A 22322-nucleotide genomic window follows, 5' to 3' on the forward strand; every position below is an offset into this window, starting at 1 on the left:
TTCACCATGCAGTTTCACTACAGGATTTACTGCAGGACTCAATCCTGCAATTTCTGGGTTTTACCACTGGATGGAACTCGAACCCATTGTTTCTACAAAAGGGGCCCTGAAAAATCGGAACAACCATCCTGTAATTAGTGCAGTTGTTGAGAGCACCTGAAGCACCCCTGATGCTCACCTTGCCCTCATGGCAGAATGGTTATATGACTTTATATGCAGCCTGTCAAGGAATACTGGTTACTCAATTAGTATCAGCTACATAAAATACAAGCCATATTAGACTTGTTACTGTTAATTTTAAAATACCTCACCTAAAATGGTTCTAGATCAGAGGTTTCAAACCAAACAGGTCTGGTTGTCAGTGTGATTCCTCCCAGCAGTGTGAGATGAGAATATCTCTTCACATCTCTGTGCACACAGGTAATTGATACTTGATTTTTGTTCATCCTGCAAGGAAAATAAAACTCCATGAATAGATGGTGGCCATTTTTTATGCAGGCCTGAACAGTGTCATGTGGCAGAATCTGCCTCACCAGAAGGCATTGAAATGAACAAATGACCTCAGCTTTCTTGAATGCTGCCTCATCTGTGCAGAGCAAAAACCTTCTTGCCTAGCTTTGTGTGCAAGAGTTTTGTCAGCAAAGATTTTGCCTCTTCAATTACTCAAGAGGAGAAAGACAGTTGAAAACTGAGGTACTTCTTGTCTCTGCTTTGCAGCTTGCCTCATCTCACAGAAAGCATGGGCTGCCTTGTTGGGTTGGAAGGTGCTGAACTCATGTTGTCCTTAGGACTACATCTCTGCCCCAGGAATTGCCTTAGATGATGTATTAGCAACAGAAGACCTGGACTGAGTTATTTTGTCCCTAGATCCTATTTATCAGGGTTGTTTGAAGCAACTGATCAAGACTAGGGCATTGAATGCAAAAAAAAAAAAAATTCCTATGGGAATATCTAGAGAAGACAGTTTGTGGGTGTAATGATCTTATGACAGTTAATGAACTGGGCTACTGAGGACGTTAAGACAGGGGAAGGCTGCTTGAGGGAAAGGATTCCTGCTTTTGCAGGACTATTCCAGAGCCATTCTTCAACATTTTATGTTCAAGTCTCTGATGGTTTCTCAAAGACCCAAGGAGGAGTCTTGTAGTCAGACAATGAAGAAAACCACTGCTAGTTACATTATTAGCAAGCTGCTTTGGACAGTTGTTGCCAATAAATGTTTCCACTTGTTTTCCCTTCTCAGAACCTTCCCCTGGTTTGTCCTGACAGCTGTGTCACTGAGAAAGTCTCTCTAGGCAGCTGCTAGAAAAGAGAGTTTGTCTGGTGCCATCTGATGCCTGGTGCTCTGCTGTACCAGGCACCCTCTGGAGACTGTCCTACAAAGCAGTGTGGGCTCAGCACCAAAGACATCTCTCACTTCAGCTGCAGTGGAACCTGGTGTGGTACTGGATGACAAGTCTCCATTGTCCACAGCTGCTTCCAACAGTTTCTCAGAAATTCTGAGTATGATTCTAAATCTACACAAACCTTAATGAAGCCCATGAGGAATGCTTTGCTGAGATCTCATCCCAGTCTCTTCATGGGACTAAGCAGTGCAAGAACCAGCACTGTTAACTCTCAGATTCCAAACTCTTCCAGCCAATAACCTTATGCACACATTTTCTTCTATGAGTTTCAGTCTCTACACTGTTCAGCAAACTTGCTTATCCCTGGTTACCTGAGGGGTTTTTTTGTTTGTTTTGTTTTGTGGGGGTTTTTTTGTCTGAATTTACTTATTACATAATCTTCTTGGCCTATGAACTGCTTCAGTTTCACTGTGTTTCTACTGCAGCTTCAATACAGAACTGAATTACAAAACCAAATTATGGTTATTTTGTACTGGCTGCAGCTTTGTTGTAAAAAACTAAAGAGGATCAGGCCCAGTGGTTTTTTTATTATTATTTTTTTATTCCCCATGAGGGATCTTGAGAAAGCCATTGAATCCTGACAACATACTAATGATTTAGTCAGGAATGCTCTTTCTGTTGAGCCAGGCCTTCATGAGCCCTTCTACTTCCTTGCTGGTGATGATGCTCCCCACCCTCATCACCACAGACTATATGATGTGTCCTTCAGGGAAAAAGCAGGTAACTGGATACTCTGTCCAAATCCACCCAGGACACAGCAATTTTTATTCCCTAAATTCTGTAGTTCAGTATTCTTTTGTATTTTCTGCCACCATCTATCATGTGTTACAGTACTGTTTACCATGATAAAACATTGCCTACCTGGTTTTGCGTCACAGGAAATAATTTCTGTGGCCAAGGATTAGTTATGCATTAGTTGCACCTAGACCCCTTGCTTAATTCTGATTGCTGAGAGCAGCTGTCTGCACACCTGTACACCAGTTATTGTCTATGCCATTTATCTTACATCTGGGTTTCAGAGCAAGCCCCATCTGCAGACCCTGAAGCCTGGCAGAAATCTATGCACTTGAGCATCTGGGAAGTTCTTATCAATCACTTGTGCCTAAAATATGTCTATGATTGGGGGTTTTTTGGTATTTTTAAATCAACTGTGAAGCAGAAGTAAAAGACAGACAATGGTACAGTCTGATCCACAGCCTCCATTTCACTAGTTCCTGCACGCAAATGAAGTATTGCAGGAAAAAGACAATGTGGGAATGGGTTTGGTGTAATAAAATGTCTAAGAGCTGCAGTGGCAGTGCAGTGCACAATTTTTTGTAATTGTGAAAAGGTGGAACTGTACCCACTTGAACAATCTGCAAGGAAATAAGGGTACAGTCTGCTGTGGCTGCTGGGCTTCTTACAAAGGCAAAAGTGCAGTATGAGTCTCTAATTCTGCCTCTGCATGTCCTGCGATGCAGGGAGAGCACCCACTCCCTCCATGGCCTGGGATCCTTGCAAAGGAGGAGTTGTATAGGGCTCCAGTCCTGCTTTTTGGATAAACTGTGAGAAAGTGAGGGCATCTGCTTTCTTTCCTGTTGGTGCCTTTCTCTCCAGGAACAGACCCATATTGTCTCTGTATGGGAGGGTAATGGATCTGCTGAAGAGAGGCTCCTCAATCCCCAGCAGCTCTCGCACATGTCGCGAAATTTCCTGAAATACAAGACAAAACATCAGCAATTCTCGTGTTTCTTAAACCAAGACAATAGGGCGACAGCTAAAACTATCCATTCCATGTCAGAGCAGCAGGAAAAAACAGTGATATTCTGAATTTTGGTACAGTTTCATGCTTGAAGTTGCAACATAAGGGGGATCTGAATCCATGTGACTGTTAAAGCAGCGCATATCACCTTCTCTCCAGGTTTACTGTCAGGGATGGCATCACATCTGGTCTCCTGGTGGCATAAATATAGCTCTGCTTTCCTCCTTGCACTTCAAGGACAAACAAGTTATTGATAAATGAACTGCAGTCTCTTCTGCTTAATGCAAAATCATTGCTGGTTGTTAAATTGTAATGCAAATTACAATCTATGCAAACGTGTGAAAAATAATTAGTGAAAAATCATATTGTTCATTTAGAAAATGATGAGTGTATGGTTGTTTGAGATGGCTGGACCTGGAATTGTGAGTGAGCAGAGCCTTACCATGGTTTTGAATCAACTTCTGAGAATTTAACTAATTTGACTGAAGCTTCAAAATACCATTTGCAAGGTTTTACTGATCATTCACAGTATTTGCTCAAAACCCTCCCCCAACTTTAGCTTGACTCTGAATACTTTTTGTGATAACAAAAGAACACCAGACTTTATCTTGAATGCTTTTGATATTTAGAATACCATTACAGTGGGATTAAAACCAGCAGTAATGTCCATGCTGCAGAGCTTCCACATAATTAGCTGTGTAGTTCTCCACCAAACTGCCATTTCCCCTAAACTGCAAACATTTCCATCTCACTGAGCTGATGCTATCACTCTTATTTCTATAGCAACTGTATCAGTTTCCACTGCTCACAGCCTTTAGTTTGTATTTCTTGTTGGGAAATTGCAGTTTTAACTTTTCACCTGCACTAGTAGACACTTCCTGAAAGACCCAAAGGGCCCCATCCTGCAGAGCTCTGCATACTTGGATTCTGTCAGAAAAAAGTTCTTTAAAACACAAATAACTGGCAGGATAGGGCATGACCTTTGAGAGCATATAGATTCCACTGAAGTCTGTGAGATGTTCCCAATTTACATGCAAGCCTTGGAAAGCATTACTGGACTGTGTCACTTCTAAGCTTGTGGCAGTGTCCTGGCTGTATATTGCTTATCTAGAGGAATTTCAGTTCCAACCAGAGGAAGAACGGGTCACAGTTGATATGTCTAACCCATGGCCTAGTATTTACTCAGCAGCTGAACTAACACCATACATCATCTCTATATCCCAATAACGAGGGTGAGGCTTACAAAGCATATAGAATTCTTCCACTTTTGGAAAGCACAAATGACTGTAGTCTCTATCTGCTTGTACCAGAAATATTCGTGAAGGTTTGCTGTCTGAAAAACTTAATATTAAATTGATGCCTTTCTGTCAAAACAACAGGCAGTCATGGCACTAGTTAATGGTTTTCGTGGCATTATTTAGTTTCAAACAAACTGTTAAGATTGTGCAGCCGGACAGAACTGTGGTGAAATTGCATTTTGGTATTGTAGGATAAAAGAAACAGTGTTAATACTCTAGTCACTGGAGCATAGAGCTTCTTCTTTCTTCTTGGTTTGAACTTCTATCTGAGTCTGCTGGTGAAAGCCATTTCAAATTGTGATGCAAAACAGATGATTTGGCTCTGTAAATGCGGTCCCTCTGTGGTTTCCACTAGGGAAGGGAAAGGGGGTAATGAAACTTAAGTAATTTTGTTCTTCTGAACTTTTAGGAAGCTTTGGAAGGCCAGACTGTAGCCCCGAAATTCAGCCTTAACTATCATGTTAAAGAAAATATAGAGGTTTAAAAGGAAAAGATGTTCATAAAATGAGGAAGAGACAGCTCCTGTTTGTGTCCAGCAAAGCGTAAAAGAAGGAAATAAAAGCGAGCGGCCCTTTTGCACCTGCATGTGCCCGAAGTCCGTGACGCCCATGGCGGGCAGGTTGGAGCAGTTGGCGTGGATGAGGCGGCGGCCGCTGATGCCGTTGGCCCTGAAGCATTCCTGGGCAGGGAAGCGGAGGGAAAGGGATCGCCCTGTGCCACTGCCGCCCCCCTGCCGCTCTCGCACGCACACGGAGCTCAGAGGGCGGCGGGTTCCCGCCCGGGCCCCAGCCCCGCACCTGGTACTGGGGGAAGCCGAGCTGCGCCACCCACTCGGCCACTTCCTCGGCGCTCCAGGCCAGGAAGGGGCACAAGGCCCGCGGTCCCCCCGCGCCCTCGGGCCCAGGCTGCGGCCCTCCAGCCGCCCCAGCCCCCGCGGGACCCGGGCGCGGCTCCACCGGCCCCATCCCCGGCCGCCGCGTCCTTCCGGGACCCGTTACCCCGGCAACCATCGCTTCCTGGAGGTGCGCCCCCTTCTCCCTTCCGCCACTCCCTCCCTGCTGTCAGCCTGCTGCGCCGCCCGCGCCCCGCGGCTCTGCAGAACTGAATGTTGATTGGCTGCGTTGTCGAGAGGGGAGGCTGAGGGATGAGCACCGCGGCGTCACCACCTCCCCGCGGCCCGGCTCTCAAGCACCCGCTCGGGTGTTTCCGTCCCCCGCGCTCGGGTGTTTCCGGCCGCCCCGCTCCGGCCGCGCTCGGCTGTTTCCGGCCGCCCGCCGAGCCGTGCTCATGTCGGACGCCCTCTCCGCCGCCGCCGGCTGCCGCTGCGAGCCCCCGGCCGGCGACACCGCGCCCCGGGGCCCCGCAGGTACGGGCCGGGCTGGGCAGGGTAGGGCAGGGCAGGGCAGGGGGCTGCCCGGCGGCGTGTGTTTGCCGCGCTAACTAACACGGAGCCGACTGTCCCCCGTGTTACGGGGAGAGTTTCCCCTCCGTGGTGGGTTCGCTCGTTTCTGCCGCCGGAGCCGTGCAGGAGCGGCAGCTCCGCCGTGCGGGGGCAGCGCGGGCCCGCTGCGGAGAGCGGCGCGCTGCGGGCTCTGCGCCGCTCCCCTGCCGCCCGGGCACCCGGAGCTGCAGCAGGGGCTCCTCCCGGTGCAGCGGTCAGAGCGAGCGCTGATGGAGGTCTGTGCTGTCCCCGGGGACAGAGGGCCCTGTAGCCGGGCTGTGGTGCGTGCCCCCGGGCTGGAGCTGCCTCCTTCCCGCCCTGACTAATGCGAATGGCCAGCAGCGGCTCCGAGGGGCATCAGCAACCTACAAAAGCTGGAACTTGTCCGTGTCCTGTTCACTCCCTCAGCGCCATCGGAGAGCAGGGCTGGGGATGCACTGTGTACCGCGTTCGTATGGGACAGAGCTTTTCCCGACCCAGGAATTTCCATCTGCTCGGTGCCCTTTGTGAACTGCTGCACGATCGCTTTTTCCAGGGCTTTGTCAGCTCAGCTTTACATGATGAAATTTGGCCTTGTTCTGTCCTTCTAAAGCTAGGATTAGTAGTTCCTGAATGAACCCTGCTTCTGAGAATGGCTTTACATCCAAAACATGCGAAGGTTTTTGTTTTCCCTTTCCTAGGGTTGAGGTCATTAAAAATCTTTGTTCCACAAGGTTCTAGATACAGCTCATAACACGAAAAACTGGTTGGCTCAGGTCTTTGTTCCACAGCTGTGTCACCTTGCCAGTGTCTGAGTGCTGGCTGCAGGGTTTTTTTTCCTGTTAGTGTATTATAAACACCAACATTTATTTCGCCTTCTCTTGCTATATTCTGTTTGTTGCTAGAAAATGAAGACTCAGCCCAAAAGCCAGAGCCTGCAGATCAGCTAGTTGATTCTTTGGAGTCCAGTACTTCACAGAGCGGGTAGGAAAACCTTTTTGTGTGTTGTGGCCCACATGCATGACCGTCTGTTTCACTCCTGTGACCTTTTCTGTATGGCAGTTTGTTCTGTGCAGGTAAAAAGAAGGGCCTGGAGACTGAATTGTCTGCTTTGGGACAGTATATAGCAGGATCAGTATGGGAGAGCCTGTTCTTACAGGCTTTAAGGTTGTTTTAAAGCTTGTGAAATGTAGTTCATGGCTCAGCTATTCAAATCACAGAGTCATTCAGCTTGAAATGAACCCTGTGTGGTTTTATAATCCATTATAACAGCTAGTACATTTTCAGGGGGAAATTTTCTATATCCTATCTGGAGGATAATTTAATAATTGAGCATGCCTACTGTCTGTAAATCTGGTGGAAGCTGTACAAGAAAATACCTTTTGCTATTTTCTTGACAACATTTTGGCTTTTTTCTTCACTGTTTGCATTTTGTGTCTCTCCATTAATCCTGCTGATCTTAACCCTGTTATCAGATGTTTGGCTTGTTGATACCAGCTGGGCATGTGGTGTTTGTGGCCAAGTAATTTAATCGGCTACAAGCATTAACACTATACAGTGCAGTTTCATTTGCCATTGTACATTTCTTGCACAGGATACAATTTCAGAAATGTGTGAGTTAATTACAGTAGGTGAAGCACAGCTTCATCAAAAAAATGCAAAAATCCAGGAAAAAAAGAACCCACATCAAACCACCCTTCTTACCAAAACAGCAGTTTGATGCCATCTTGGTTTGATGCTGCTGACATCTCTATCAGACTTCCTGACTATAAATGAGTTCTTCCATCTTTTTATTATATCCTGTAATTTCTTTAAAGAGATTAATACAGACCACGGGCAAAATAGCCAAAGCAGATGATAGATACTTGTGGACATTACCTATTAAATTTGTCTTAATGTAGATCTTTTTTGAAAGGGATGGGGATGGTCCAAAAGGTTTGTGTGAGAAGGAATCAGCTGAACTGTGTCTTTGTAAGTCTGCCTGTAAAGCTGTGTAGCTCTTCCTAATCTTTCAGTGAGACTCTTAGGTATCAATGATATGTATCTAGAGGAAAAAATTCCCAGCCTGTAGGCTCCTGTGTTGATGGAGAGCTTTTAGAGCAGATGTGTGCACCTCTGGTTGCAAATAACCAGATAGCCCGTCTAGGTGTGTTCATGCAACAGCTAAACTGAAATGCAAATAGGCTGGAAAACGATAGCATAGAAGTACAAGAATTCTTCCTTTAAAAAATTGTTCCCACCGAGTATCCTTCTTTTCTCATCCATCTGCTGCCATTTTGTGAACCTGCTATTCATCTTGAGTCGTTCTTACAGACCTTCTGGTCTGTCACACCAGTTGTAGGAAAGGAAATCACACTGTTGAGAGAATATAAGTAAAAAATGGCTTTGTTTCTGGATAAATTCTGTAGTGCCGTAGGAGTAACAATTTGAAAACAAAAGCCACATTTGCCCTGTTCAAGTCATCTATGTGGATGCAGAATGTGTCTGGACACTCTTCTGGCATCTGTGTTCATTTAGGATTATAAGTCTACCTATAGACAAAATGCAGCAATTTTAAAAATATAATTTAGAAGAAAACCCTCAACAGAGAATAAATGCCAGAGATGTTTCCTTTCTTGCCCATTCTTTTCCTGCTGTGTACCATTCTTATTCTTTTAGCATGTCCATTTTCTTTTGTTACAGTGCAGTACTCAGACCTCTTTGCTTAAGTTGTTGTGCTGCCCATTGTATGTCTTACTGCTTGCTTATCTGTGGGGTGTGTTTGGACACGGCAGAGAAACACTTGGGTGCTCCCTGTATCTGTTGGGATTGCCAGTAGGAAAGGCATAACGGGCCACTTAAATAGATGGCATTCTCAGGATGGCTGTCAAAATTGTTCTGAATTCTTTCACTGATCCAGTTGATCTCTGAGGCAGTATGCAGATGCCATGCAGTAGCTGGCATAGAAGTTGTCCTTTGCTGGGCAGAAAAGTTGCTACTGATGTCTGTCCTTAGTGTATTGTTGGTGAGCCAACATGCTGTGGGGTGAGTGCAGTGGATTTCTGCCATCTAAAGGATGGTAAATATGGAGTATCCCACAGAAGTTGCTCCCTCTGGCTCACATGGAAAGTAATCATGCAGACATTGCAGGATTGGGGTGGGCAGGGCTTCTTTGTCCAGCTGGCAGGTGCTGCCACAGAAGCTTGTTCCTTCAGCTCATTTGAATTTGAGTTCCAGAGCAGTGATTCCTCTGCTGGCTGTGCCCTGGGTGCAAGTGCTGAATTGTACTGCTCTCTTCCTCCAAAAGGTCTCAGGCTGGGGTGCACCTGAGTGCTGACACAACAGAGCATTCGAAGGAAGAAATTGGCACTCTGGGGGACCAGAACGTGGCTGTGCTAGAAGAGAAGCTACCTGACCAAATCAAATCTCTCAAAAAGGTAGATGCGTGTTTCTTGTGTCTGAGAATGAAGACAGAAGTGCAGCAACAGTTCTCCTACTCTACTGCTGTGCTTGCCACTGTGGGACTGGGGTTCTAAGGGTTGTGTTAAGATAAAAGTACTATTAACATAGATTCAGTTGTGTTTTTTCCTGTACATGAAATGGCAGATAAATGGTATCAGTCTAATTTGCAAAATTCCTCTTGTGTCTTTAGCTAGTCCTTGCTTCCTTGCTCACCGAGGCTTCAAGGTAATTGTCACCTTCTGCTCTTATCTGGTGCATCTGGAAATTCCATTCTTGTGGATTTATGCAAAAGGGAACTGAAATCCCTTGTTTCTTATTGTGAGCAGCAAATTTGTTTGCCCTACAGATAGAGTCAGAGAAACCTGTACAAGAGACACCGAGTTCAGGACCTGTGAGTTTGCATATGTGAGAAGAGAGTGAACCAGCTGGATTTGTAACTAGGATGCAGCAATGGCAGTTTGATTGTGGCTGCAGTCTAGATGCACACAGAGCTGAAAGGCTCTCCCTAGAGGGATTGTTTGATGCGAATTTTTTCCAAGAATAGTTGGCTAAATCTATAAGGCTGCTGCTTTGTTGAGAGGTGACAATTAATTCTGATACAAGTGCAAAAACGTGCCTGCCCAGGACTCTCTGGGAGGCCAAGGGAAGTGAAATTTGTGCCACTGATGCAGCATTTGACTTCAAAGTTCATGACTTTGGTGCAGTGGGTGAAACAAATGCTGAGAGGTGTCTCAGAGCTGGCCTACACTAATAATAGAAGCTTCTGCAGGTCTGACTTAGTTTCATAAAGAAGCCTGAGTTACTAACGAGTTGTTTCAAATCTAGGCAGAGACTTTTTAACAGGGTGGTCTTTGTGACAATGTTTTTTATGTGCTTTGTGCAGGAAGCTGTTCGATTAACCAGCTACCATGTACCTCAGGGAGTAGGGGATATAGTCATGATTCAGTCAGATCACACTGGTGCTGTGGATATCCTTTCAGCTGAGCTGGAGACTGCAGACCTCCTTGGGGAGCAGAGAAAAGGTGAGTCCTGAAGGCAGAACTTTTGTTTGGGTATTTTTTAAGTGCCTGCCCTGACTAGAAGAGCAGAGACTATCCTGGAGATACTTCTAAATCCTGCTGGAAATTTGGGCTGCTGGCTAGTGAGTGGAAAAACTTCACATCTGGGGCTTTTGGGAGCAGGCTCCAGAATGCAGGCCCCTTACCAGAAGTAGCTTCACTGTTTTCAGCTAATAGTTTGTCAGTAGGGAAAAGTGATGTAAGCCTGTGAACTTCTCCCTTGTCTCAGCTCAGCCTCCACCTCTGGCTGCACCCGCCATGTGGACCACTGAGAAGATGAAGGAATTCAAAGCCAAGATGGGGAAGGAGAAGAATGGCCGGATGGTGGTGAAGCGCGGCGAGGTGGTGACAGTGAGAGTGCCAACCCATCCTGACGGGAAATGCATTTGCTGGGAGTTTGCTACGGATGACTACGACATTGGGTTTGGAGTCTATTTTGACTGGACAACAGTTACTAGCACTGCCATTACTGTTCAGGTCAGTGAATCCAGTGATGAGGAGGATGAAGATGAGGATGAGGAAATTGAAGGTTAGTGCAGATCTTACAAAGGTTGATTTGTGTTGCTTGTTGCCATGCTGCTGAGTGTATCTGTGAGATGCTACAATTTCCATCTACTTTGTTTAGTCAGCCCATTTGCTATCTCTGCAGCCTACTGAGTTGTTGGTTAGAGTGATAAGAAAGCATTTGGCCCTTCCTGCTTCAGCATATGTCAATGGCTGTCCTCTCCAAGAGCATTCTTAAGATTGAACACATGGAAACATAAAACCAGAATTCACTCAGTGAATTTCTAGATGATAAAAAGGTTAAAGTCTGAAATTTTAACCCAACTGTTTTTGTTAGATTCTCAGACTGAGAAATTTCTGGTGGTGAGTGGAGGCAAGAAGATTTTGTTTTGGGGTGTTGGTTTTTTTGGGGTTTTGTTTATTTGAGTTTTTGTTTTTTTGTTTGTTTGGGTTTTTTGTTTTGAGTTTTGCTGTGTTTTGGGGGGGAGGGGTTGGTGTTTTTTGTTGTTGTTTGTTTGGAGGGATTTCTTGTTTTTTGGTTTTTTGCTTGTTTTCTTTTTTCCCCATTACATCAGCAGCTTCTTCTGACTGTATTTAGAATGTTTGCTACCTATGTCACTGTACTTGGGAAACACACAGTAACGTTGCCTGTTCTGTGGCTTGAGTGTATGTGTGACCATTGTAGCTGGGAGCTTCGTGTCTGAATTTTGCAGGCCCTGTAGGCAGGAGTAGGTTCCTTTATGAGGAATCCTCTTGGAAAAGTGAACTGAGAACACAGACACTATGAGGTGACAGCTAAGAGCTTTCCCGCCTCTCTGTGCTTCAAGCCTATATCACAGGACTGCTGTTGCATGTATGAAAGCAGTAAAGTGTCTAAGCTAAAAAAGAGAGGAGATTGGGCTGGTGGGCTAGTAAATACTGTTCCATCAGTATTCCCAAGAGAACTGGTTCTTGGTATGACCTTTGTTATGATAGGAAGGCTGGACTTTGTGGGAATTATTTGCAGAAAGGTCGGAGGAGATGCTCTGGGTAATGCTATCACCATTAGCCCTCCATATAGCTGCATGTCTGTGTTGTGTTCTGGTCTAGTTGGTCTTTTTCTGGATCATGAGGTGGTTCTGCCCTACTTACTTGTCTCCTCTGTGCCGTTCAGGACTGTCCCCTGTGGGTGATGTGGAGCGGGGTTCCAAGAGCTACCTGCGGAACCGCTATGGAGAGGTGATGCCCGTGTACCGCAGGAACAGCCATCGCGAGGTACAGGCAGGCAGCCACGAGTACCCGGGCGAGGGCATCTACCTGCTGAAGTTTGATAACTCCTACTCTCTGCTCCGCAATAAGACTCTGTTCTTTCACGTCTACTACACTAGCTGAAGAAGAGGGAAGGGGCAAGGATGGCAGGCAGGTGATGGTGAGTGTAGCAGGCTGCCACCCAGCCCTGGTACTGCCTGACGGGCTCTGCTGCGTGACAGAACCACGGCGCAGTTCTGCCAGCTCTCCTTTGGACACGAACTGGTTTCTCCACACACCCTTCTTCCCCACTGTCTCAGGGGAGAAAGGTAGTTGTGACTGCCTGGTTGTTCCCAGGCAGCTGCTCTTTCTCTAGAACTTTGGGAGGTCTGCTCCATGCAGGCATTGGGCTGGGCCTTCAAGTCAATGCGGGCAATTGCCCAGAAGCCACATTCAGGAGGTTGTGGTTCTGATCTGTTGTGTTGGTACAAAATGAAGTGAAAATAATGTTACTGTTTTGTGAATAACTTTTCCAACTCTCCTGCTGCATCTGCATCGCTAGAGGGCAGCTGTTAGTCTCAGTGAGCCAGAAGCACAGCTGGCTTGTCACTTAGCCAGGGTAACCCATCACCTACCATTGCTACAGTCACCAGCAGTCGGTGCTTCCTTCACTCACACGAGTGGCTGGGAATGCAGCTGGCCAGCAGCAGCCCATGCTGCAGTGGCTTGGCAGTGCTGCAACAGGTGGGCCCCATATAGCAGTCACAGCTCATGTTTGGACAGGGGGTGGGAGCAGGGTGCACACCTCATAGTCCAAAGGAAGGCTTTTCTATAGATTCAGAATTGAATGTTATATCTGTTGATTGTAGGCATATGTAGGTCATTAAAACCTCAGTGATTACCAGAAGTTTTTTCTGTAATCCAGATGTGAAGCAAAGGATGTTACTTACTGCCATGCTGAATGAATACAAAATGGTTGGAATACAACCAATAAATATACAGGAAATGTTTCTTAGTAGCAGGATGTTGGTTCAGTGGTATTGCAACCATATGTAGCAAGGAAAAGGCTCCCAGAGCAATGCAGTTTGTCAACTGCTATTGCTGTTGCAAAGGTACTGTTAGGAAGTTCCTTGGCATGTTTTGGTGACTAGTGATGGTATTAGTTACCACCTTCTGCTTAAGTAGTGGCTGAGTTAAAAAGGAGAAGTTAATCCATCAGAAATGAATTTTAAAACATGCTTATTTGTAACTGTTGTTTATTTTAATACTTTTAACTTGAAATCGTTCTCTTTTCTAAGAATACTGCTGTATTTACATTTTGATACCTCTTTGCAGAGACACAAAATGACTTTCCATGGTGATACTAGAAAAGTTCTGAGTTTTATTTTTAAATTCTACTTGGTCCATTCCTTCTATTGAGAGGAAACGATGGACAGAATTATTTGGAGTAGTTAAAGCCAAAGATTTTGCTCTCATAGGAGGGCTGCCTATTTCCTATTAAGGGTATATTGTAATGCTGTACAATTTGCTCTGTATTCAAGCTTACTTTGAAGTATCTCTGCTTACTGATTCACTGCTCCAGAGCACTTAGTAGGTCAAAATGGTAAGAGAGGAAGCAGTCACTTTACAATAGGGTAGCCCAAGCTGGGAACTGGAGGAGTGGAAATTGGAAGAGCCCTACTTGGAGCACAGTGGCTTTCTGGGGGAGTGGGCCAGGAGCAGAGTTGTTGCTGCTTTGGGCCCTGAGAAGGGGAGAAAACAGCCACCTATCTCAAAAGAGAGAGTGCATTCACCAGGGTGGAGGGGAACTGCAGAGCTGCTTTATTCAAGCAGGTCGAGCACAGGGAGACAGAACAGTAGGGCTTGGTATCTGTCAGAGCAAGATGCTCTTTCAGGTAGCGGCTTGGAGAGGGCTATTCCTTCCTTTAACCTCTCATGGATGAAATGAAGAACCATCCTGTGGCCTTTCTACAGCACTTGAATCAGGCCTGAGCAGTTTAGCTAAGGTGTTTGGGTTTTTTCATCCTTTGTCTATCAAATTCCTAGATATGGCTGATGGAGTGACACTCTTCACTTCTAACAGAAAAGTAGTAGTATGTTTGCTGATAGAAAACATCAATTTACAACATTTCATAGTTGGTGTGTTTTGTATAGACTAGGGAATGAGAGGTTGCAGAGCAGCACTGCAGAAAGGGACCAGGGGTCCTGGTTGATGGCAAGTTGACCCTGAGCCAGCAGTGCCCTGGCAGCCAGGAGGGCCAGCCCTGCCCTGGGTGCATCAGGCACAGCATCACCAGCCAGGCAAGGGAGGGGATTGTCCTGCTCTGCTCTGCCCTGGGGCAGCCTCACCTCCAGGGCTGGGGGCAGTTCTGCGTGCCACAGTGTAAAAAAGACGTTAAGCCATTAAAGACCATCCAAAGGAGAGCCACAAGGATGGTGAAGGGTCTGGAGGGGAAGCCACAGGAGGAGTGGCTGAGGTCACTTGGAAAAGAGGAGACTGAGGGGAGACCTCATTGCAGTTACAGCTTCCTCATGAGAGGCAGGCACTGATCTCTTCAATCTTGTGACCAGTGACAGGACTCAAGGAAGTGGCCTGAAGCTGAGTCAGGGGAGATTTAGGGTGGGTATATGGAAAAAGTTTTTCACCCAGATGGTGGTTGAGCGCTGGAACAGGCTCCCCAGGGAAGTGAACACAGCACCAAGCCTGACAGAGCTCAAGGAGTGTTTGGACAACACTCTCAAGCACATGTTCTGATTGTTGGGGTGTCCTGAGACAGGAGCTGGACTCAGTGATCGTGATGGACCTCTTCCAAATCAACATACTCTATGATTCTATGAATCTTTTGTACCAAGTCACTGGAAAACACCTTAAAACCATTTATGATCACACAGAAAACACTATGGGCCAATGCCAGAAGAAAAGTTGCACATAAAATACAGAAGCTGGTTATGTCCCAGAGTAATAAGATGAGCCACATACATGTGTGGTCAATGCCAGGGTTCTTCAGGCTGTTCTGCAACCTCTGGGAAAACGGTGGTGTTGAAACTCAGTGGTGGAGTTCTGCAGGACTGTTGAAGGAAATAAAAAATAGGCATTATATTTTTCTTAGAGGTTTCACTAGGTTGTTCCTTACATTATTTTTTACATTGTTAATTTGGAAAAAATACTTTTGTTCACCACGCAATGCTTGTCAGGGAAGTGTTTTTGTAAAAGTGGGTACAATCTATGAACTCCAGCTGTGAAATTGTCCAAATTCCAAGTTTGTGGAATTTCACTTAGATCCATTACCAAAAAGACTGCATCAGATAGAATCTTACAGTAGAGGATTAGACTAATAATTTTCTTCAAACAGATGATGTAGGAAGTAAAAGATACCAACAACAGGGAAAGGGCGAGTTTATTTAGTAAATCCTTTAACAACACAAGCCAGTCTCTGAAAATAAGGTCAGTACTGGAATTAACTGGCCCAAATTGTCAGGAGATGGGACTCTACTTCTTTTCCAGCTTCAGTGGGTCTTATGAGATAGAGGGAGAAGGGTCTGTAGCCTTACAAATTATGGTCTGTCCATCTGATACACTCAATTCACATTCAGACAGAAATTTCAGAAATTCTCAAAAATCTTCAGGCTCTTCAGGCCTTTAGATTCAGAAAAATAGCTGGTTTTAAGAAATGAGGTTTTTTGTCATGGGCTGTTTTATAAAAAGGAACAAATATTTCATTAAAAGCTTACTGAAACTGTCATTGCTAATAAAATCAGAATTATTGAAACCTCTAGAAACACTCTAAACACAGTAACAGTTTTATTGTATTTTGGACAACTCTTCATAGCCATATAGTAAAGTATTTCCTTAAAAAGCTGATAACCACGTCCAGCAGTAGCAGTTGAGTATTATGGAGGCACTTCTGCAGCTCAGGCCACCTGAGTTACTCATCACATTCTGCAATTGACAGTATCCTTTCGTAATTTCATAATATAATTTCATAACATCCTTTCTGTTTTAAAGGAGAGTTGAGTTAAAAAAACAAATCACAAGCAAATATGTTTGGGATTTTACTCCCCCACCCTTTTTAAAGTATTGGCTTGTGAATAACGAAAGTTGCTGATTAAAAATGTGCCAAAGAGATTAATGAAGCATCAGTCAGATGGCAGGCATCAGTCCTGTCAGTCAGCTCATACACATATGGTACAAAATGCTGGACAGATAAGGCTGTGCAGCAGGGCTGTGCCAGGAGCATCAGACAGGATGGTGACACAGCTGCAGCGTGCGGCTCCTGCAGTGTATGGAGTACAGAACACCTGGGCTCAGGGAGCACTGCATGCAGCAGGAACTGGAGCATGCCCAGCTCTCCCCACATGTTCTAAAGGCTGCTCTCATCCTCCACTCAGGTCAGTGCTGTGATCCAGGTGTAACCCATCTCCTGCACACACACAGCAGCACAGGTACAGCAGCCCAGCACGTGTAGCCTGTCTCCCACACAACCCTGCAGGTACAGCACTCTGGTCTAGTTGAAGGTGTCCCTGCCTAAAGGAAAGCAGTTGGAACTGAATGATATATAAGGTCCTCTTCCAATCCAAACCATTCTATGATTTTATGAGTAAATGAGACAATAATTTAACAAGACATGATGGCAAGGTATACTTAGCCGTTCACTGCATAGAGGACAGGGTCAGACAAAACTGTCAGGCAGACCCACTGCTGAGTCATGAGGTTCAGAAAGGACCCCCTTATTTTTTAAACTCCTTTCTCAAGGGAAATTTAGGTGTGTCTGGATCCAGACTTAGTCCCAGACTTGGCCAGCAATTTACATCTAAAGGATTATGTGCAAAGTCAATCTTGTATCTCAGCTGAGATTTCAGTTTTGTATGCTATTAAGCACTTGGTGACAATTCCTGAGCAAGGGATCTCAGCCTCAAGAAGTTAACTCACCCTAGTTGAGCGGAGATGCTGGGGTACAGCCTTCTGCCATGCAGGAGAGGGTAAAGAGGCCCTGGACTGTCCACTACTTAGAGTAAGATGATTGACTTACAGTCATATATCCATACAGGCTGTGTTCTGGTTTTCCTTGTGCCCAACTGGCCCTAAGCTGATGAGCAAGACCTAGGGCCCTTAACTATTGTGTTCTTATCTGTCTTCTCAGAGTCCAACTTAAGCCAGATACAGTCCTCCTGCCCACCACTGGTGGCTGGCTATTGCTCAGGCAGAAGTGGGAGGGAAGAGCACACTGTCACCTGAGGCACTAAAGAGAAGAAGATGGAATAGACCCTTCAGTGTGACCACAATGTCAGCATTGTTGGTCCTTAGCTGTGAGATCTGCAGAACCCTGTGTGTGTGTGTGCTGGTTAACATGTGATGTACTATTTGGCACCTACTCCACCTTCTAATTAGGATTTATTTCTGTTGAAGGGAACTCTGACCTGTATGTACATGAGATATTCCAGAATTATGGATCCTCAGCTGCACAGCTTGTTGCATGCTAGTGGGTTATCTCCATTTAAAAATATACTGTGTTTTTTCTCACAAAACTTGCCTTACAACCGGTTTTGATCACTTGCTGACACATAGATGTCCCAGTTTTCAAGCCATTAGTTAATGGTTTTTGTTAAGATAAATTGCACTGTAGATGGAAAACCTATATTCAGTTCTTGCTTTCTGAAATGTGGACCAATCTTTAATAAGGCTGGGGTCACTCTTTTGGAACTGTGCCCATCTACCTGGTCTCATTGACTTGAGCCCAAAAGCAGCATTGAATGTGGAATGTCATCCCAATGAGCATGTGCCCTGCCTGCAAATGCAGCCTGCCCACAGACAGGCCTGCTGCAGTGGAACTGAGAGTATTTGGTGTGTGTTGTTTCACTGCTTAAGTTTCCCAGAAGTATCTGGTATCTTTTATGAACACAGGATAGTTTTAGGAACATTTAATCTTCAGGAAAGCTTCACAGGAAAGTTGTACAGGATAATTCCTCTTTTTGTTTATTTTCTTATATTTCCACATTATACAAGTATGTTGTTTCTCAGGTATTCAACTAGCATTCATTATCAAAGTGACAACTTCTTCTTTTTGGAAGGATACACAGTTTTTATTAGTTCTCTGATAAATAGCTTGGCTGTGTGGCTAGTGATTAACAAGCAGCCATTCCTGTTCAATATCAAACCCATCGTTGTTTCAAAGAAATAATCTTATTTTGCATGTGTATTTTTTTCAGTTTGGTATATTTCCTGGATTTGTATTCAATCTTGCTAGCTGGCTTAGGCATTTATGGAAATCCTTCTTATTTAAATAGAGATCTTTGGTATTAGACCTTGGGTCAAAAAAGAAAAATAAAGTTTAAATGCAGTTGCACTTCAGAGAAGGAAATTAATCCTCAGGAAAGGAATTTTTTTTTGTTTCTGTGGAAGGAAGATTTCAAATAGGCTTTTAGTATATGTGTCCTTTCCCTCTAAATTGTCTCTAGAAATTCAGAAAGCTAAATCAAGAAAGAAGCTTCTTTTGCATTTTGGGTTTGCTTTTGTGAAAGCACATAATTGTTTTCCATTTTGTTTTGGGTATAATTTAGGTCTAAATAAAATTTACATGTTCAGTCAGAGATATATCCTTTAGCAAAGAACCTGTATAAAAATTACCTTGGATAAGTGTTTAATTATAATAATGGTATTAATCTGTTGGACATTTTTCATGTGAGAGAAGGTAATAAGCTCTCCATTGTTTCTTCTTTTTTGCTTTAGGTGTAATGTAGCAGCAGAAGTTTAAAATGTATGTGTTTTATTGAGAACAGAGAGTTAAAATTGCTTACATCAAGGACCACTACTGGTACTGCTTACATTTACTCAGACCCTTTGGAGGCCTGTAATGCATGTTCTCAGGAAGGGTTACTGGTGTCAGACACAGGCTTGTAGCAAATTAATGCTTGAGACCCATTTAATATGCACAAACAATAAGATGAAAATGTGTTCAGGGGAAGAGCTTAGCTACCCGACTTCAGGTGCTGGGAAAGTCAGGTTACTGTGCACTGAGTCTGCAAGGCAGCCACATGCCTCTCTGTGTGGCTGTGCCCAGTCAGCTCATCTCCTTGTACCTGTGTGTGCATGGAACCTCCATCTGTGGCCTGCACTGGGTTTTCAGCTACTGTGGAGCTGGGCCTGGTGAGGTGAATTTGAGGTAAATCTTATTACAGGTCTAGCTGCTGAAAGACTTTGTTGTTCTTGTGGGGAATTAGGGGAGAGAATGAGTCCCTAAATGAGTTCACTTTCATCCCCACTGCTTATACTCTTCCTTCTTGTCTCACTACCCCTATAAAAGCCACTCTACAGAGGATTTATCACAAGGTGCCTTAGGAACAAACAGCATGTCTGAAATGAGAACCATAGGTGTCATTAATACAAGAGATTTCTTCTTATTTCTCTGCCCATTTGGGTAGGGGATGGTCCTTGCTAAGGTCAGGCAGGGAGAGCCCCTCTAGGCTGTTCCTGGAGATCTAGTCTGTTCATAGACCACCTTGTGGCTGTAAGATGAGTAGTACAATGGTATTTGAATTTCCTGGTGCCATACATTCTTTGCCTTCATATGCTGCTGTTAGATGTCTAGGAACACCAGAGGACTGCTCCTTTTGATATGCTGACACTAAACCCAAGGACCAGAGGAACACTAGATAGACATAGAAGAGTGCTTCTTATGGCCATTCATAGTTTTCTCTAAGAGTGTTGAAATCCAGAGTTGTGAGTGTTGTGTGCTTAGGCATATAGAGTGTGGATGAGAGACCAAAGCAACTTTAGGGTTTTTTTATATCTACAAGTGTAAAAGAAAAAAAGATTTTTCCTTTTCTCATATCTGGGAAAATATTGGATGTGACAATATCATGTAGATGAATGAGGACTTCGCAACTGGCAGAATGAAAAACTGGGAACTGATTGTGTTAAATACATTGCTAATTAGACTGTGAAAGAAGGCAGGAGTTTAGCCAGAGTCAAAGTGCTATGGCATTTATCTAAAGAAGTTGATTTTCAGTAAATATCAATTAAGTAAAGTTTTAAAAGGTACATAAAACACCAGACTTCAAATGTATATTACAAGGAGGAGAGTGTTCTGGGGGGATAGTCCACATTTGCCTGGAGTGAGTCTCTGGCTACTTATTCCCAAACTGTGGTGCTGTTGCAGCTGAAGTTGCATCAGTACAGGTGGATAGTGGATCTGAGTCCCCTTGACTTCTCTGGGTTCCATTCTGGATTTTACATGTTGCTCTCTCAGAATCATCATACATTAAATGTAGCCTTTATTGGGAAGGGAGAGAGGAAGACTTTTCTGATCCATCAGTGAGGGTTATCTGTTTCAAACCCATCTGGATTGGTGAGTCAAATCCCTTGGGCAAGAAGCAGGATGCCAGCCACAAAATTCAGAGCTAAGAAGACCTTGCCAAGTAATGACCTTGATGTTTAGCAGCTATGTTTGGAAATGATAAATAGCTGGAGATGACCTCCCTGCAACCTCCTAGATGCCCTGGGAACAGCTCTCCTCAGAGGGAAGCAGGCTGCTTTCCACTCACAGCTCCAAACCATTAGCACTTTCAATGGGGAGCACCGTGTAGCTTGTCATAACTTTTTCAGACCTATGTTCTTGTGAACTGTGATGGTTGTTTGTCAGTTCTTACCTCTGTGATGTGAATATTTTTGATGTCCTGTGATTTCAAAATTGAGTTCTCAGTGCCAGCTGTTTGCTTTCCATGTGCTCACCAAGAGGTGAGTTTAAAATACTGAAGAGGATATTTTAACAAAATGTGTCACTGGACTCTTTCTGAAGGGCATGTATGAAGGCTATATTTATAGTGTGCTTGCATTCCTTCTACAACTGGTTTGTATTGTTTATATTTGATGTATTGTGGTTGATTTGTAATAATATATTGGAACTTACTCCCTTTAAATAAACTTCACTATGCAACCAAGAATTTTGTCTTCTGTTTAAAGCAAGTGAATATCTTGATATGAAAAATTCAACTACAGACCTTCCAACAAAACAAGAATGCAGTTAGTTCTAGGAGCAAAGAAGAAGCAAATATGCAAAATATACTTTGCAGTGTACAGGAGATTCTGATGCAAACAAATAGGAAAATGCTCTGTTATCAGCTCATGATGATGATGGTTCCAGCCAGGAAATCTTTTGTCTATTAAAATGACTCACTGGAATATTTTTCTTGAGATTGTACTGAATGCTTGAGGAATTGGAGAGGAACAAGCAAGTAGCCAAGCTCATATAATGGACATAGGTAGAGTTTGAATACTTTACCCTCCAGTTTTTCATACTGGTACTTGTCACCTCCATTTGCAGAGATCCCCTCGCTCCTTTGTTACTTTGGCTTTCAATCTGGAGGATTTAGAAACATCTCTTGATTACCAGGTACTCATTAAATTGTCTACAGAAAAGTGTTTGCCCTTCACAGCTCCTCACAGCTGCTTTGCCCCTCAGCTTTATCATACTACAAAGGTTCTACTTACATGTCCTGAGAGAAGCACTTGCTGGTCAAAATGAGGAATGATGGCTGTAGCAGGAGTCATCTTCTCTCACCTATCTCATTTCAAGTTTGGTAGGACAAATGCTGCAGAGGTTCAATTCTCTGTTCTAGTCCCTTGGAACACTTTTATAAACTAATTGATGGGCAGGAGCAATCATAAACCAAGCTGATCCAAAGGATAGATGATTCTGCCAAGTTAAAAATGTTTCATTGCATCTTAAGACCACCAAAGAGAAACAGTGCTACAGCTACTTTATTATGATGCATTCACAGTATATCCTTGTGCTTGGCTCGGGTGTACGGCCAAGAGGAAAACAAAGGAAAACAGTGGGGATGCAGGGCAGTGATGCAAAATTTCACATTAGTTCTTCCCATCTCTGGAAGTTCCGCCCCCACTCTGCCACTCCCCCCTTCTCTAACTTTTGTGCATGGGCTGCAGCAGAAACACTGATCGTGAGGTGCACTGTGAAGGCCTTGCAGCAGGCTTTGTTGCCTCTGCCAGGGAAGTGGCTCTTCCCTGTTTCAGGTGAATAGGGGGAATATTGTAGTTTGGCTGCTGAAGTCCTGTCACTGCTTTTAGTAGTCCTTGATTATCAACAGCAGTTTTAAGCTTAGCAGAGCTACTCATTGTTATACAGGTGATACTTAAACAGTAATTACATGTGTGTGTGTGTGTGTATCAGTTACCCAGTGGAGCCTTTGTAGTAACACACACACACACACATG

General features: G+C 44.3%; 1 protein-coding gene across 1 annotated transcript; it reads left to right on the forward strand.

The window, feature by feature from the left end:
- The first annotated feature begins 5627 nt into the window (after window positions 1-5627).
- Window positions 5628-21026, forward strand: TMED8 (transmembrane p24 trafficking protein family member 8). Its single transcript, XM_064713749.1, has 6 exons — window positions 5628-5808; window positions 6768-6846; window positions 9149-9278; window positions 10187-10325; window positions 10591-10890; window positions 12019-21026. The coding sequence occupies exons 1-6, from the start codon at window positions 5730-5732 to the stop codon at window positions 12234-12236; spliced, it is 945 nt and encodes a 314-aa protein (XP_064569819.1). The 5' UTR covers window positions 5628-5729; the 3' UTR covers window positions 12237-21026.
- Window positions 21027-22322: the final 1296 nt, after the last annotated feature.

Source organism: Zonotrichia leucophrys, chromosome 5 (assembly GCF_028769735.1).
Source record: "Zonotrichia leucophrys gambelii isolate GWCS_2022_RI chromosome 5, RI_Zleu_2.0, whole genome shotgun sequence".
NCBI lineage: Eukaryota > Metazoa > Chordata > Aves > Passeriformes > Passerellidae > Zonotrichia > Zonotrichia leucophrys.